This window comes from Manacus vitellinus, unplaced genomic scaffold (genome assembly GCF_001715985.3).
Source record: "Manacus vitellinus isolate BGI_N305 unplaced genomic scaffold, ASM171598v3 scaffold_7_pilon, whole genome shotgun sequence".
NCBI lineage: Eukaryota > Metazoa > Chordata > Aves > Passeriformes > Pipridae > Manacus > Manacus vitellinus.
Genome location: NW_021940813.1, coordinates 16,064,031 through 16,082,826, shown reverse-complemented (window position 1 = coordinate 16,082,826; position 18,796 = coordinate 16,064,031). Strand labels below are relative to the sequence as shown.

Genomic DNA, 18,796 nt, shown 5'->3' with positions numbered 1-18,796 from the left:
TAAGAGTTCAGCAGTATAATGGTAGTAATTCATTGCCTGATATCATTAGGTCTATGATTACATTTTCCTTTTTCTTAGCCACACGACAAGGTTACAACTCAAAGTCATACTTTGATTGATTAATATGCCCAGTCTTTTCACACCTTCTGACATTTCCTGTTGCTAAGATTGAGTTTATAAGAGAAATTCTTTCACCTCTTGGCAACATGAACAGTCAGTAGCCTGCTTACAAACACCTGAAAGTACAGCCTGTTTTCATAAGGTTCCCTACTACCATTGTGTTCTGGTTTTATAGCTATAAAATAATCTTCAAATTCTTTTTCATGTTATAAATTCAAATTACTGCTTCACAGTAGCATTTTGATAAATGACTTACATTTCTTTGGAGTCATAGAGCCTTATTCTCCAAAGACCAACTTATTGATATTCTGACACCCCACTGAAGTCTACTGAGACATAAAAAATGAGAAAAAAAGTCAAAATTTGATGTAAAATACAGTGTTTTGCTACAATCATTTACATTCACAGTTTACCCCATGGCAAGAGAAAAAGAGTTGCATATGAAAATAAGACTGAGAGGTATCTCAGTGAAAAGTTGAAACTTAGGAGATCTGCCAAGAGGTCTGAGGCCAGTTCAAACTCTCCTCCTCCCCAGAAAAAGATATGATAAATTAGAGTCTATATTCTGTAAAAATAAATATGTTTTGAAATGACTGTTGAATCAAAGTACATCAGGCATGAACACTGCTGAAATATTCATAACATGCTTAAAGACATGCAATTCTAGCAGTTTTACATATTAAATGAACCCAATTCACAATAAGAATGCTTAGTACTTATTAACTGCAGTGTGTTTTGAGAATATATTTAATATCCAAAGCATTCTTGAAGCATTATAACCCACACCTAATACCAACTGTACATTTTTTAATTAACTAGCAAATATTTGTGCAAAATAGTATTGTATCAGTCCAAAGTACTATTAGATATCAACTGCTATTTTCATTTCCAGTTTGGAAATGTTTAAACCACAAAGTGATAAAAGCTGTAGGGGTTTTATCCAGCCTTTTGTGTATATAATTATCACTTTATGTCTTCTTTCTGTAGATCAATGATATACTACTCCTCCAACAGATTCCACTCAAGAATATTAGCAAGACAAAAGAAACACTCAAAAGACAACAACTGTCAAAGTGAAGGAAGCTTCACCTTTTTTCTTTGCTAACCCATTCTGTTTTTCCTGAAGGACACCTGCCAAGGCAGCTGTGCAGATCAGTTTGTTTTTCAGAAATGGACTTGATCCATTCAATACTTACTAATTTATATGTTTGCTGCATTTTTCACTGCAAGGCATACATCACTCCCTGGGCATCTATGTATTAAGACTAGCACAATGAATATTTAAAAGACCAAGAGTCTATAATTGAACTCCTGAGTGCACATTAAATTGCTATGTGACCTGTTTTTCCAAAGTGGTGAGCACTTCCAGGTTCAGTTAATGCCAAAAAGACTTTTCTATTTAAAAAATTAGGTCATCTTTTTAGGACTTTGTCAGTGAACCACACAGCCTACAGAATACAAGAGTATTTGTACTGATCTACTGACTTTTGACAAAAACTGAGCAGTTTGACTTCTGAGATTATTTAAGTTTTGATATTTTGAGTTAAGGCTGACATTCACCTGCAGTGTCATCACTAACACCATTTCATTAGCAGTTACACTATCAAATCCCAGATTTTCTACAGACCATTTCAAGGCCTAAATCTCTCTCTATGTGAGACTATGGTTCTACAAATGAGGTAACAAGAAGTCATTTTCATGATGAGCATATATAAATTTCAGCTTTAACAGTTAAAAAAAAAAAGAAAAAGAACATAAAGAACTTTGTAAATTTTTTTAATGACAGATTGTTCTGTTGCTTTGCACAAGACCACCTACCACTACCTCATATGACTCAAAGAGAGAGAGAGTGCAAGCTGAATCCTGTTACTATTTACTTCCAGTAATTCTTTATTCAATTTATATTTAAGGAAATCAACAGATCTGTTTGGTAGGTAGAGGTGTTGCTCAGCATCAGCTAAAGCATCACTAATTAGGTATAGGGAATTAGCTCAAAATGATACATTAAGTGGCATACCTAAAGTTAACATTCAGGAACTGGCCACCAGTTTCATATTATGTCACTTAATAGTCAATATACTGTGAAATCATAATCCAATGTTTTTCATAATTAATATAATATACAGTAAAAAAGTACAACAGCATCTGAGCTTTATATGTAATTTTTGGGACACTATTATAGTATTAGGCTTCAGATCATCAAAAAATGAAGTGAACATGCAAAAAAATAGGATTCTTCAGCACTTTCTTTACTTACACATGGGCTGGTAGATTATCTGTAAGAATCGATGTTCCTTTTATGTTACTTACATGCAAGCACACTTTTTATTAATCAAAAAAATAATTCATAAATTATCACAGATCCTTTAAACTATTTTAATTCAATGGAGTTTTGACATAAGAGATGATCTGCTGCTTACAGGGTTGTAGAGCAAAGAGAACTCCCCTCCCCATCTATTGGCAACTTCCTTTGCTTAAGAGAAATGTGTTTCTTGTCCATTTAGGGAAGAAAGTTGTCTTGTTCTACAATGAAAGGTGATTTTCACACAGTATAAAGAGAGGAGTTGTGTGAGAGATTATTATCAGACCCATAGCTCAACTATCAAAACAGAAACCAATAAAAAAGTTGATACGGTGAGATTTCTAAAATACACTTTCATAGTAATTCTATTCATGGTCATTTTCCATTAATAGCCACTAGTAATTGGATCTAACTGCACTTAAAGAAAAAAGAACGTATCTTCTAAAAGTGCAATCAATTTTGTCTTGGAAATTACTACCAGTGGCACCACAAAGCAGCAAGTGTGACCCTTCTTGAGCAGTTGTTGGTTCACTTCACTCACAGAGAGCAATGTATTTCCCAAGTGCCAGCCTCTCACAGCCAGCCTGTGCGCTCCCTGTCAAGCTGCACAACACTGTGTGCAGTCTCCCTGACCTGTGCAATACTGCAAGGAATCGAGATCTCATATAGAAAACTTCTAAATTCTGTTGACAGAGCACAATAAAGACAAGACTGCACTTCATTCACTGACAGCTGCACTGTGTTTGTGGTTGAAGTAGCTTCTTTGGGTCACTATACAAAGCAAATTTACTTCTGAAGACACTTGGAGTGCTCTGTTGAAGAAGAGTGTGCTGGTTTTACTTAGTCTTTTCTGTGACTATAGATGTCCATCTTGAAATATTTAAATAAACTTGTTGAAATGCCCTGTCCCCATGCAGTAACTTCCAAAGCACTGCAAGCTGCAACGAAGACAGAAGATAAAAAATTTCAGTGAGAGAAACAGGAGTTACAGATTTTGGCACATAAAGCAATATGAAACAGGAAAGGCTGAGCATACAGGTATTTCTCATCACTGTCTTTCTCTCTTTCACCTGATCTCAGCCATACACATACAGGATCTCCATCAGTGATGCAGATTATTATATTAATTCAGAAGCCTTGGACTATCATCCTGTTTTTCCTTATGGTCTGTGTTGCTCTCTTTATTTCACACTGACTTATATCAGCACTTCTTCGTGCTTGTCAGCTAGCAGCTGATGGAAGAAAAGCCATATTCATTCAAGAGTATATCTCAGCTGCAGCCATGACCTTCCAGATGGCAGCTGGAAGGTATGATGATGGCAGCTAGTCATGTATGTTGGCCTCAGCCCACAGAGTCAGGTTCAGACTGTTTGTCACGAGCACCACAAACACAATGGAGGCAGCTTTCCCCTTAAATGCTTCCTCTGATGCAGGAAACAAGTTTCAGCATTCCCCTTTCTGGGAAGTTCCTGATGAATGTGCTTATGGCAAAAGAAACAGTGTGAAAGGGGCAAAGCTGAAGTCAAAGCTGGTTCCTCAGGAGAAGGGCTGTAGCTCTCCATGAGCTGTGCACAGGCAGGACCAGAGCCAGAGCACTGCCTGATCCAACTCTTTTCAGGGTAACAGTGAGAAACCAGGTGAGGTCTGGAGAAAGCTGACTGTGCAGGAAACAACATTCTCAGCAACACACAATGTATACAATACCACTACTTGAGAAAACCCACAACCATCAGACAAAAATGTGCTTTTCATTTTCTTTTTCTACATTCCAGCAGACTCTCTGGTAATCTGCAGTCAGTGCATCTTCTTCAGACCTAGGCTTCAGTCCCTTTGGGCTAAGGCATTTCTGATTGTTAAAATTAAACCCAGAGGAATTACAAAGTCCAGTTGCACAGGTTTAAGTGATGCAGATGCTAGAAGTTTAAAACCTTCATTATACACAAATTTTAAGTGCAGAACAGTAAGAATTAAGTCATACTGGTATATGAATTAAATTATTTATCTATGAAGTATTCATAAGTTGCCGTGGAACCTGCCTAGAAGGTAAAACTGCTGGAAACCTCACCTACTACAAAAGAGAGCTGTTTTCCCACAGGAACCTCAGCTTTGTTAATGAAATAACACTTTACAATAACCTCCAATAGTTCTGGTATAAATTTAAAAAACAAAAAAGCAATCCTTCATAATTTGCTTGCCAGGTATTAATAGACTTTTTGATGCACATTTGTTGATACTGCACAGCTATTCTGAAGGCAAAGGTGATATATCAATTTATACTAGCTGAACGTATTATTAGTAGACTGTCATGTCTTTTAGGAAAACAAATCTAAGAAGTGTAGTTCCAAACTAAGATGAAATCTAGAAAAATGCACCATTTCTATTGAAACTTACTCTCAATGTCTATTTCTATCAGAAAGAGCCATGTCCCAACTTGCTGAACAAAAAGTGTTGCATGTTAGAAAACAGCAGGATACAGATTTAGACTGTAACTGTAACCACATAGGTATGAACTCTTCTTAAACAAACAAACAAACAAACAAACACCAGAAAAAACAAAGTCAAAAAACAAACCTGAAAAACACCCCACAAAAAATCAAACCAAAACAATGTTGCAGGTGCAACGTACCCTAAAAGTGAGAACCAAACCTTAGGAGAGAGGGAATAAGGGATTTGGGCTCTGGAGAGAGGTCAGGGCTGCAGAAGCCACAGCTGGAGGGAGGGGATGTCATCAGAGCCCACCCCTGTGAGGAGAAGAACCAGGAAGGAGCAGCTTTCCAGGCCTGCCCCAGGCCATGCATCCCTGCTGTGCAGGAAACTGCAGGTCTAACAGATGAACATGGCACAACTGCACCAGAAGAAACACTTAAGGGAGTACAGAGAGGATGCCTGCCTTCAGTTTGTGCATGCGGTGCATAAATATCCTTAAAATAACAGAATCTTTAATATAGTTTCATAATTCTTCAAACCACCACACCAAAACTAAGAATAAATTTCCCTGTTTTCCTTTTAAATTTGATTTTTTTTTGTTTAATGTATTCTTTAACAATTTTGCATTTGGACTCTTGAGTAGAGATAACTGTGTTGGAAAAGTTGGGGGAAAAAAAAATCTCTTCAGTTATTTTGACGTTACCGAATGAAAGCATACGTAGTTTACATAATTTAAATATTTTTAAACTAACAATACATTTAAAATGGCTGCATTACTCTGAGGAACAAGATAATTAGTGAGTTTTAGAATAAATGAAAAATCATAACACTAAATTATAATTGTTTAGAAGCTGATTTGCACTTGCTAAATCTTCAGCTGGATCTAAGGAAAACAACTCATTTTGACATGAAAATAAATAGTTGCTTAAACCTCTTTTTATGGTAGAATGAGGAAAACGGCTGCTGCTGCCATACATAGAAGGGACAATGGAAATAACTCAAAACAAGCACACAAAGCTACCTGGCAGCCTTTAGAGGATTACAAAGGAAGGGTCAAATGCCTTTGCATTCCCTTTTGCAGCTGTCAGTGGAGAGCAGCAAAAAGCAGGTAAATGCCTGGACAGGGAGAACAGATAAAGATGCAGGATGTCAGGTCTGACTTCCCTGTGCATAGACAGACTCAGATTCTCAATTCATAAAAAGCTCTGCTTGCTTCAGTACCTACATTGGTGTAGGATTTTCTGTGTCATAAGAAATCCCAAGCCATAGTAACCTAATAAAATAATAATAAAACCCCCAAACAAACAACCTAACCAAAACCCCAACCCCACCCCCCAACAAAATCCTTAAAAAAACCCCCTGAGAGAGTGGGCCAGGCCTTTTGATGGAGCACATGCCTTGTGTCAATACTGGAAGAAAAAAATGTGTCTAGGCATACTGAAATTAGAGGGAACCACTCCTTCTATGCTTCAGGGCATATTTGCTATATTGACACTGATGACAGGATTCATGAAATAGTAATGTCAAGTAGCAGGTGCAAGACAAAATACAGACACTACTTTTTCATACTATAGCAGTATCCACAGTGTGACAAGAGTTTCTCTAAACTCAAAAGGTAGGCAAGTTCCAGACTCAAACAGACTGTGGTATGTCAGGGACCTTGCTGCCGCCCTTCTCTCTAAGTGGAAGACGCTCAGAAACCACAATGACGGGCAGAGGCTTAAAAGCTTTGAGAAGGATTGAACAACATTTCCTTCTTGGAGTGCTTTCATAACTGATGAATAAACTGTCAACAGTAAAACAGGTCAAAAACTGTCTACACTAATACATGAAAACAACTACAGTCAATGAAAATATTTTAGATGTGCTGAAAAAAAATTCAGAACACCAAACAGAAGCCTTGATGCTATAATTTGAGATAGGAAAACTACAAATAACAGCTCTAAAACTGCATTCAGCCCACTGTGGGCAGGGGAAAATTGACTGTCTCCTGGCATCAATAACCTAAATAAAAAGTAATCTTATAATATGGAGGGAACAGAGTAGTTTGATGCTGTTGGTAGTCAAAATATCATCTTATTTTTGTTTGATAAGAAGGAAAATTAGCTTTAATCCCCATAGTACAGGGTGGGCTGGGGCAGAACAGACACACAATTGCCACCATGGAACTGGCATTGGACTTACTGCGTACCAATAAAGTGGTCTGCATGCCTGTACAGGCAGGTGAAGCAGCAACCAAGTTTCTTTACATCTCACTCAGATCTTTCCCCCCAGGTTGCTCTCAGTGTGAACATTGGTTGAGCTCTTCAAATGAAGAGGAAATTCCCCTCATGCAGGAATTCAGGAGTCCCACCAGTGGTCACAGAGATGGTTCACAGCATCCAGGTCTAATTAAACTAGTCCATTACAATACTCCTGCTCAGAGCATTGATGAAGAAATTAAATGAGAGAGAAGCCCTCAGCACAAGGAAGTGAAATCATGGTGCAGTAGGTCTCTCTCTGGACAGGCTGGTGGTCCCAATAACTGAGATGAAAACCACAATCAACGGAGCTTCTTTCTAACGATGTCTCTTTGTAATAGTTACTTGTCCTTTGTATCATCAATCATCTAGCTTACATACTTTTTTATTAATAAACAGGAACAGGTGTTGAAAATGTAAACCATACAGATAAAAGACATGAGGAGCTCTGCAGAGAACACTTAGGTCAACTTCCTGCACAGAAATAGAGTCACATGGACGTTTGTCTAATCTATTCTTAAAAACCTTCAGCAAGAGATTAGGTCTTCATTAAATCTCAAGGTAGCCTTTTCAGTGTAAAAGCCTAATACAGAGACATATATAGTACCAAAGCTCTGATATAATAAATCTACTTGGAGTCACTTTATCTTTTCTAATCAGTATTTAGAGACATTACACTTCTGGCACCAACCACAACAACTCCACTTAAACAACGCCTTTGAAAAAACTATAGAAAACTTTTCTACCTAAGGCAAGAAGAAATCACCAGGAATACTTCCCTAATGCATTTTTGAAAGGAGCAAAACACATAAGATAACAGAAATAAGGTCGATTTTCAAATGAAATTTTTAAAGAAGTATACCAGAAGAATACACATTATATTCCTGTTACATACTAGCAAAGCTCTGCCAAAGGCAAGTAGAACACGGAAACTGGTAGGCTGCAATTCAGTACTCTCTATAAAGGTTCAAAAGCTTTTCACATGGGATATATTTATTGGTATTTATTCTTTGGCTTTGAACCATAATAAAGCACAAATTCTTAAGTCACTATAGAATCACCAGACAGTTACGTGGATTATTTGCAAAGTACAGAACAGCCTAGTTATGAATCAAAGGGTCGGTACTACATCAAGTACTAAAGACAAATTTGGCAGGACACAATCAAGAATACCTCTGTTACACCACTGTTCTCACAAAGATTTAGGAAAAAAAAAATCAAATATACCTAATTGTGCAAGATGTTTTAGAGCCTCTGTATGTGTATTTTGCTTCCCAACACTGGTTCTCTCAACCATGTGTCTCAACCTTGCAATAGAGCCAATGGTCATGAGCAATGTTTTTAAATGAAAGTTGAGATTTCCATGTGTAACACTAACACAGACAAAATACCAAATATATTTATATGTACTTAAAATCAATAGCTATTTCAAGTGTACTAATAAGAAAATGACATTAGATAGGATTTTTTTTTTGTCTCAGAAATAATTTCTAAGTTCAATGGGACTTATCATCAAATATATACATGCAGCAGTCTCTGGATCTGAATTTTTAAGAGCAGTACCCCAAATCCACCAGAGTCAGCATCTAAATAAGCAACTGCCCTAATAGTGAAGAACTCTGGTCATGACTCCATCTCCAGTAACTATGTCTCACAACATTTGTAAATGAAAATGTGGATTGTAGTATTGCCCTATTTATCTTAGGAATTTCAGCAAGACCTCTTCCCTTCATTGTGAAGGAAACTGAAAGACTCCTGCCTATCCTGCCCAACAAGCTCTACAGCAAAGCATTCCTTCAACATCCATCCCTACCTCCATTCCCTTTCTCCCCCTTCACAAAATATGCCTACACAACAGGTAGATTTTCAGAAGTTACACAAATCTTTCTTTTAAACGTGCTGAGTTATACACTCATTTTTCCATGTTTACATTTAGCAGTGGCACTGATTTCCCCAAGAAGCCTATAGCATTTTCTCCTTCTGTTCTGTGTTCATATAGCACTGAAGAAAACGCATGCTGCTTTTCAACCAAAGCTCTTAGCTATTTACCAAAATACTGTTTAGTAAAAAGATAAACTTTTTTTGTTTGTAGTGAGTTTTGTAATCAGCAAAAACATTTCCTTTTAAACATATTAGCTTGTCTTTAACTGACGAAATAGATATGTTGAATAAAGTTTTCCTGATGTAAACAGACAAGAAAAACCTGCTATGTGACACAAGAAAATCTTGGAAATCAATTTGCTGAGCACTGCGCAGTCTTCTATTAAAAAAATGCCTCATAGCAAAAATTAAAAAAGAAACAGGGCTCTACAAACTTTTTAAGTTTTGAAGATAGTAAATTAATTTCCCTGTTCCAATGTGGGAAAAACCACGTTCTTGCAAGCTTCATGTATTTCCATTTAGTTCTTGTCTCAACAGTGGCACAAAGTTGAATTTGGGAAAAAAAAAAAAAAAATGAAAAATTTCAGCAAATTTCCTTACTGGGAGAAAAAAAAATAGAAGTTTTTTATTTGCTTTCTTATCTCTCTGCCTGTAAAAGCTCCTGTCACATTCACTTTGACAAATGCCTGTGTAGCAGAGTGCAAGGCTGTGTCTTACAACCTCTACCCTGCAGCAGCTGGGACTTCTCCTAGCTTAAAACATTAAGTCAATTTTATTTCTTTTTTTTTTTTTCCAGACTGAGTGATATTGGGTTTTGTTTTCCTGGGAGGAAAAAAAAATCCTCAGAAAAATACGTTTCCATGAAAAATTTGAATTGGAGGGCACAGGAGGGAAGTTTCAATCTGAAAATCAGAAAGATAAACAGTTTTTATCTCTGACCAGTCTGATACAGCATATCCAAGACTTACTAATTCAGCGTAAAGGACCATGTTAGAGACAGTATTTATATGAGAACAATCAGTAGAAGTTGGCATTAAGAGATGTGGTAATAAGCCTCTTCCCTTAAAAGATACAGACTGGATGCTTTTGATTTGGCATCACTATAAGCCCATAGCTCCACAATGTATATGCTACAGTTTACTTAGATGTTTTCCACTGCTGCAACAGCCTATAAAGTATATAACATGGTCAGTGATTAAAAACAATGAGCAGTTTGGAGCCCTCACAAAAATGCAAGCCCAGATAAAAATCACAGTCAATCTCAGTGTTAAGGAAAATGAATCAAGAAATACAATGGCGAGTAATGTAAGCAAAAAACAGATCCAAAGAGCTACTCCCTGCCAAAATAAATAAGAAGGAGAGAATGTGTAACTCTGAATTTCCATTTTTATTCAGAGTTTAACTGGAATGTACTGGGGGCAAAGTGCACAAATGAAGAGTAAAAATTCAGAAAGCCCAACTGCGTTTTTCTCTCATTTCAGAGATGGGGTTGTCTCAGCTCTCAGGCTGTAATCACACACTTATCCAGCCCTGCTCCTTCAAATTTACCTTACAAATTGTACAGGAGACAATGGTTCGCTTCATTTGAGCAGATGCACAGTGTCATATGCCTGGTGGAATGAGCTACAAATCTTGCATGGAAAAATGTACACCAGCATATGTTCAAGTAGCATCAGTAATACCTTCTCTTAAATGACTGGGACTGCATTTGGGCTTCTAAACCCAACCTTAGATCATATTCATTAAAACTAAATGAATGAAATGAGATTTGGCAGTAAAGTTAAAGATTACCTTCTCTCTACCCACATGTCACAGAATCATCAAGGTTGGAAGAGACCTTCAAGGTCATCTAGTCCATCTGTAAACCCAGCACCACCATAAGCACCTCTAAACACAAGTGCCACATCCAGATGCTTCTTGAACATCTCCAGAGATGGTGACTCCACCACATTCCTAGGCAACCTATTGCAATACCTAACTACTCTGTCAGCGATTTTTTTTCCCCTAACATCTAATCTGAATCTTCCCTGATGCAGCTTGAGGCCATTTCCTCTTGCCCTTCACTTGAGACATGGCAGAAGAGACCAACCTCCACCTTGTGAAGGAGCAAGATTCAGGATGGGAACGGTTCCAGGTGTGGAGAAAGACATCCAGCAATTGACAGGACTTTATTATATGGACTTTACCGTTATTATGTGGTTTCAGATATGTGTATCGCATTGTACCCACACTACACAGTGCACAGCCTGGCCATGCCCGGGTTTGCCACGAGTTTGCCTGCTCTCTGCTTCCTTGCTCCCCCCTCTGATAGGCTGAAGAAGCTGCAGAGAGGAGACAGTTACCATTTGCTCTTTCCTTCCCTGGTTCCTCCCACGTTCCTCCCCCTTTGCCTGTGTCCCTACCCCAGTTTGTTCCCCCGTTTGTCTGTCTCACGCTCCACCCCATGTTCTAGTCCTTTCCCTGCCTGAACCCTTAAAACCTCTGGAAACCTCAATAAAGTATTCCAGTTGCACCTCTACCTCGACTCTGGACCTGTCCGTGCTGTGTCACGGCCCCATCCCCCCTCAGACCGTGGCACCACATCACTACAACCTCACTACAAACTCCGATAGTTGCAGAGAGCAGTGAGGTCTCCCCTAAGACTCCTCTTCTCCAGACTAAACAACCCCAGCCCCATCAGCCGCTCATCATAGGACTTACCCAGGCCCTTAGCCAGCTTTGTTGCTCTACTCTGGATATGCTCCAGAACTTCAATGGTTGAAGTGAGGGGCCCAGAACTGGACGCAGGACTTGACATGCGGCCTCACCAGTGCCGAGTACAGAGGGACAAACACTTTCCTTGTCCTGCTGGCCACACTATTCTTGATACAGGCCAAAATGCCATTGGCCTCATTGGCCAGCTGGGCACACTGCTGGCTCATATAAAGCTGGCTATCAATCAGCAATCCCAAAATTATGATGAGAAGTCAGGACTTCACCCAAAGTATAGGAATAACAAAGACAACCGGGCTCAGCAGAAAGTGGTTATCACACCATTTTAATGTCAGCAGAGAGGAGGAGGGGCTGGGTCTGTGGCACATAGTAGCCACAGGACACACAGCTGTAGGGAACTGGACCTGAAAAATGCCCAGCTCCTACCTCTTCCTCCTGCATCCACACCCCCTGTATTGTCTTTCACTTCCAATATATGAGTTTTCAAACAAATGAGAAATCAGTATATGAGAAACCCAGGTCCAATAGTTCAATCTGTACAAGAAAGAAGAAAACACACAGACTTCTAAATATCTGCTGAGTATCCCATTTGACCTTTATTTTCACTGCAATACCCTGCCATTTAGCAAGAGCCACTATTTACAAGTCATTGGTCACCTTACGGTCCGATGAACTTAATCACGTGCTAAATCATCCCTAAAACAATTTCATATAGTACTTTTGGGGACTTTCATGGGATGGTCAAGCTTTCAGTAACAATTCAGCTACAGTGTATCTACTTGTCTGAACACTGGTAGTACCTACGTATTTTTCCTACTTCCCTAGTAGATTTTCACAACAAATATGAAATTTCAGTGTCTGCTGATGCCTCAGAACACAGGCCATGTAGACTGAACCATTTGCAGACAGTACTTATAGTGATTCCCATTCATCTTCTCTTTTTCTATGGTAGTATTTATAAATGCTTCATTATTCCTAATTATGTGTGTATCCCCCTTATTTATCTTCTTAACAAGTGACCACAAAAAGCAGCTCAGCCACGTATGGTTGCATGTCTTACTGGTAAACAGACACCTACCTAGGCAATATTCAGAATTAATAACAAGTATTTCCCCCCTTCCCCTCCTTTATTCCCTCTCTCCCTACGACACTGCACAGCTGAGATGACAGCAGCATATCCTGTTGGAAACTGTCAACAACATGAGCAGTCACTCTCTCTTCTTGTGTAAAGAGAAGTGAAAACTGCAACTGTGACCCCCAAATCCCAATCAAGACCCTATACCTTAAAACCCAGCCAGATGCTTGAGGAGCTGAATTAGGGTTGAGGCCCTAATTCCTCATTTGCTCTAACTCATAAAAGTCCTAGTACTGCCTACCAGTGCTTCCAAATGCAGGTGTAGTGAAGTAGGACAGGACTGTGAAAGAGATAAATAAACTTCATTCAATCACTCCTCTACTCAAGAGATACCTGGAGCCAATGAACAAAAGAAAATGAGCTCCTCTCTAGCTCTGATCCCAGTTTTACCCCATAAAAGCCATCTGACTTACCACTTTTTGTGAAGACCTGCTCTAAAAGCTTAGCTTTTCTCACTACTTGTGTACCATGACACACAAAGAATTGAAATGTCACCAAAATGTAAGCATACCTAAAGTGAATTCCATCACCTTTGTTTTCTCCCATTACAAAGAGAAGATTTACTTCCCTAAAATGAGAAAAAACACAGTATGTTCTAAACAGGAACTGTAAAGGAGCATCACCAGAATGGTACTGTTGTGCCATTCAAAATATCAGACACTAAATTAAAAATCATGCACAGAGTAATTATATTGGTAAAGAAACCGTGTAATACTCTGCCTGGAAATGCCACCATCCTAGAATCATAGAATCATAGAATCAGCTGGGTTGGAAGGGACCTCCAAGATCATCAAGTCCAACCCTTGATCCACTACCACTGCGGTTACTAGACCATGGCACTAAGTGCCACATCCAGTCTTATCTTAAAAACCTCCAGGGACGGAGAATCCACCACTTCCCCGGGCAGCCCATTCCAATGGCTGATTACCCTCTCTGTAAAGAAATTCTTCCTAATATCTAACCTAAACCTCCCCTGGCACAGCTTAAGACCATGCCCTCTTGTCTTGCTGATAGTTGCCTGGGAAAAGAGACCAACCCCCACCTGGCTACAACCTCCTTTCAGGGAGTTGTAGAGAGTGATGAGGTCTCCCCTGAGCCTCCTCTTCTCCAGGCTGAACAGCCCCAGTTCCCTCAGCCTCTCCTCATAGGACTTTTGCTCGAGTCCCTTCACCAGCCTCGTTGTTCTCCTCTGGACCTGCTCCAGCACCTCAGTATCCTTCCTGAACTGAGGGGCCCAGACCTGGACACAGCACTCAAGGTGAGGCCTCACCAGCACTGAGTACAGAGGAAGGATCACTTCCCTGGTCCTGCTGGCCACACTGTTCCTGATCCAGGCCAGGATGCCATTGGCCTTCTTGGCCACCTGGGCACACTGCTGGCTCATGTTCAGCTTCTTGTCAATCCAAACTCCCAGGTCCCTCTCTGCCTGGCTGCTCTCCAGCCACTCTGTCCCCAGCCTGTAGCACCTTGCAACTTAACACATTAACCCAGAGAGGATAAATGATTCTTGGTCTAGTTTCTGGTGGCAAATGAAGGAGTGACACGGGAGCGAAAAAGATGATGATTACAGAATCTGAATATATGAGACAGGAAAACAAGAGAACAAGAAACAAATCTGAAGTATCTCTATCATACATATAAAAATACTAACCTTTAACTTGAATTTATTCTAATTACCTACTGCAGTGTAACTGTAGTATATTTGAAATGACATACTGGTTAAAGAAATTCTTGTGGGAGGTGGTCCCTTCTCTGCAACCACAGGATTTTTTACTAGGAGATGTTAGTAATGTTCTTCATTAATGGTAATGGCTGCAATACCGTGAAGGAGAGGGATTACCTATGAGTTCCTCTACAAGTGTGGGAATAGCCAGATGTGTCCTGGAAGTGTTAATTGCACTTGCTGTGACAAAGGGGCCTTCTGAGCATGGGAAGATCAAAACATTATGAAGAAGCAACCAGTAACAACATCACTGTGGTTGTAACAATAAGGCAGATGCTTCTGTACTCTGACTAATGTTCCACACAAGCATGTTTGGAGCAAACACTTGTTACCCAAGAACAATAAATTTTTACTTTTTACAGTACTTATGCCAGTAAATGCAAATACTCAAATGCCTGTGGGAAGCAAATGCCTAGCAGGCACATGTATGTTGTAATGTCATTTTCCAGCAAGTTTTGAAGAATAGTCAAAGAAGTTCAACTTTTAAAACAGCTTTCTAAATTTTCCAATACATAAATTGTTCCATTAACCTCTACTCATGAATGTTTTCATATGGCATTTTCTGACGTAGAAGAGAGTTGTAGAGTACACCTTTCATTTTTCTGGATCTCTCTGGATCTCTCCTCCAACTCACTCAAGCAGACAGTAATAGCTCTACATCTCACTGCTGTGGGTTTGGATTTTTAAATAGAAAATGTTCAACAGCCTTCAGTGTGTTTTTAACTTGAGGCACAAATGCCTGTGACAGAGTTTTATTTTATTTGTATTCCCACATGTCCAAAGTGCCCAAGCCAGTTTCACACTGATAAAACTTGAATTCTCCATTTACACAGTCCTGTGATGTTAGCAGATCAACTGGATGGTCACCTGTAATCTCTTACCATACGTTTTCATTCCCCACCATTCAAAAATGATGGGTACATGAGGTGGACTTCAGAGTGTCTCTGCAGAGGGCCTAAGTCAATCTGTAATAATTCAAGAATATAGCAGATTCTTATTCTCCTACCAAAGTACCAGCACACATGTAGCATGATGGACTGATAGTATGATTATTGTAATACCTACTGCAAAATATTATTTATACCTATTGTCAAAATTGGTGACAGACTCAGAAACAGGATGGACAGTTAAAAACTAGATGTACCTTCATTGCCTTCAATAGATGGTACTAAAACATTTTAAAATTCAATTGTAACAACTATTCCTCCATACCTTAGAATACAGAAAAATTCATAATCTGGTCATTCAAGGTAAGAATGCAAATGTGAAATGATTTACCTCTTATCAATAATCTCACCGGTACCTCTAACCTGAAGAGCAGAACTGAATATTTCCCATTCAAACTGCTCCAAAAGATACATGAAATGATGGGGCCAGCAGCAGAGATAAAACAGGAGCCCAGAGCTCCTGACTTTGTGAAATACCTTTTGTTTTAAGATGTTTAACAAGAATTTATATTCTTATTTAGTTTTTATGCCTAAAATTACACTTTTCAGACTCCATATATCTAAAATTAACTTCATGTTATACACTTATCCATGTATAGATGTGTGGTGAAAACAAAAACTGTTCTTGTGTGTGATTCAAACCTGAAAGATTCCCCAGATGGTTGGCCTTTCATGGCAGTCCCAGGAGGAAACAGCAAGAAGAACACAAAAGTAGTACTCACTCTTCACAGCTCAAAGTTTCTGAACATGGTTCAATGCCCAGATGGACACGGGTGACAAGTGGTGTCCCTCAGGGCACCATATTGGTACCAACACTGCCCGACATCTTCATCAGTGACACAGACAGTGATACCAAGTGCACCCTCCAAAAATTTGCAGCTGACACACCTGAGGGATGCGTTGCCATCAGGAGGGACCTGGACAAGCTTGAGAAGTGTGCCCATGGGAACCCAATGAGGTCCTGCACCTGGACCTGGACGGCCACCAGCATCCATACAGGCTGGAGCTGAATGAATTCGAAGTAGCCCTACTGAGAAGAGAAGGACTTGGGGATGCTGGTGGATGAGAGGTTGGACATGAGCTAACAACGTGTGCTCCCAGCCCAGGAAGCCAACCACATCCTAGGCTGCATCAAAAGTAGTGTGGACAGTAGGTTGAGGGACGTGGTTCTATCCCGCTACTCTGCTCTGGTGAGACCCCACCTGGAGTGCTGTATCCAGTCCTGGGGTCCCCAGCACAGGAAAGACATGGACCTGTTAGAGCAGGTCCAGAGGAGGGTCACAAAAATGATCAGTGAGCTGGAGCACTTCTACAGAGACAGGCTGACAGAGTTGGGGTTGTTCAGCTCAGAGAGAGAAAACTCTGCAGCCTTTTAGTAATGAAAGGGGGGCTTATAAGAAAGATGGGGGCAGACTTTTTAGTAGGGTCTGTTGCAACAGGACAACGGATAACGGTTTTAACCCAAAAGAGGGTAGATTTAGACTAGGTAGATTTAGACTAGGTATTTAGACCAGGTATGTGTATATATATATATATATATATGTATGTATACAGGGGAGTTAGACTAGATGACCTTTAAGGTACCTTCCAAACGAAGCTAATCTATTATTCTATGAATATGTATACTCTATTGTCTTTGATGGTATCAGCTCCATTTGTGTATCTTTATCTCCCACTGGAACTGCCTGTGGCAGTTCAGACTGTCAAAAGTTATTGCAGTGCCCTTAGTGATCCAGTTCCTCCTATGAATATCCTGTAAAATTGTTGTCCTATTGATCAAATGTTTTTTGAGGCACCAGGGGAGCTGGTGGGACTTGAAGAAGTTGATTGAATCCATCTCACTACAAACTGATGCCTTCCTGTAATTGGTAAGTTGGACTTTGTTGGTTTTGGCAGGACTTTTCTGCAGATGCTGAAAAGCTGATGAATACACAAGCCTGTCTCTGTCACATTTTTTCTTTCCCACATCATTATTTTCATGGACTGGATGACTTTTTTCCTGCTTAACTTTGACTCATTAGAAAATTGGTCTTGTGGCACACAGCACCTCTGCTCATAGCCAAAGGTGAGAATTCAGTGATCCCTTGATATTCCTTACATAAGTATACAACTGCAAAGAAACAACAGGAAAGCCAAATTTGCAGATGACTGCACAACAGTTGTCTATGCTATCCTTGATCTCCAGCCTACAGGAAACAACAGAAACTTTCTCATTAGTTTTAGATCTCTTCCATAGTAAACTAAGCACACATCCTGCATCAGGATTCTAAGAGCTGAGTTTCTCCTTTTCAGTTAACCTCCTGTTTCCTAAGAGTTCAATGTTTTATGCTGAAGATTAACTTGTTTTTTAGGAAATAAACACCACTGTCTTTAGGAAAACTTGGGTAGGATTCATCTTATTTGATGTAAATATCTTCACTGTCTGTCTGAACTAATGATACTTGGCTTTCTTCATAGACAATGCAATACAGAGTGAAAATGCCACTTCTAGGGTATGATCTATCTGACCTACATAGAGTTTTACTTTAGGATGTCAGGAAATGTGAGAAAAACCTTTCTGCCTCAACTGAGTATCAAGACATCCTAGGATGAATAGGTCTGATTTAGATTATCTACCCTGTAGACATCTGTCCTTGATCAGATGATCCCATCCCCAGGTGGCCCGAATTGGACACAGCAGACAAACAACTTTTCTCGTCACTTTTACACAGTGACTATGTTTAAGCAAAACTGAAATAGAAGACAATATCTGTGGAATAAAAAAAAATCTAATGTTTATTGCTGTGATATGAAATCAGTGGCTTAGCAATCTAAATAGAGACAGTTTATCAGGCCCTTACCTTTGGGGATAGTAATCTGACAGCCCAGGTCACAGTCCTGCTGCAACTGATAAAAAGCCACTTCCTGCAGCCGAGCACGCTCCAGCTCCGAGAGGCTTTGAACGGGAACTGACTTCAGCCGAACACTGCGCCCTGACATGCTGTTCCAAGTGAAATCACCCTACAGGAAATCAAATGGAAAAATATCAAGCATCATATGGTATGCACAGTTTAATAAACAGAACCATCTCTTTTACTGCTAGAAAAAAACAACACAGGTTCTTCGTACTAAAATGCAATTTTCTTGGACACTTCTAACTTTTCAAATATCTTTGTTTTCCCTAGAGTAGCATTCCTTAAAAGGGGTACAGACATGCGAAACAAGAAGTCAATTCTATCTGAAACCATTTAATCAAGTATTGTTGCAAAAACATTAGGACTCCAGTGGAAAAAAAGCACAAAGTAGGGGAAAATAAAAAAGTAAAAAACA

The 18,796-nt window shown here is 39.5% G+C and overlaps 1 protein-coding gene across 1 annotated transcript in view; it reads right to left on the bottom strand.

Annotated features, from left to right (window-relative positions):
- Positions 1 to 18,481, bottom strand: part of ARHGAP6 (Rho GTPase activating protein 6) — a 63,140-nt gene extending 44,659 nt beyond the window's left edge. Inside the window, exon 1 of the mRNA XM_008926814.3 lies at positions 18,328 to 18,481. Coding sequence (XP_008925062.2) covers positions 18,328 to 18,466 — 139 coding nt within the window. The 5' untranslated portion in view covers positions 18,467 to 18,481. The remainder of the gene's footprint in view (positions 1 to 18,327) is intronic.
- Positions 18,482 to 18,796: the final 315 nt, after the last annotated feature.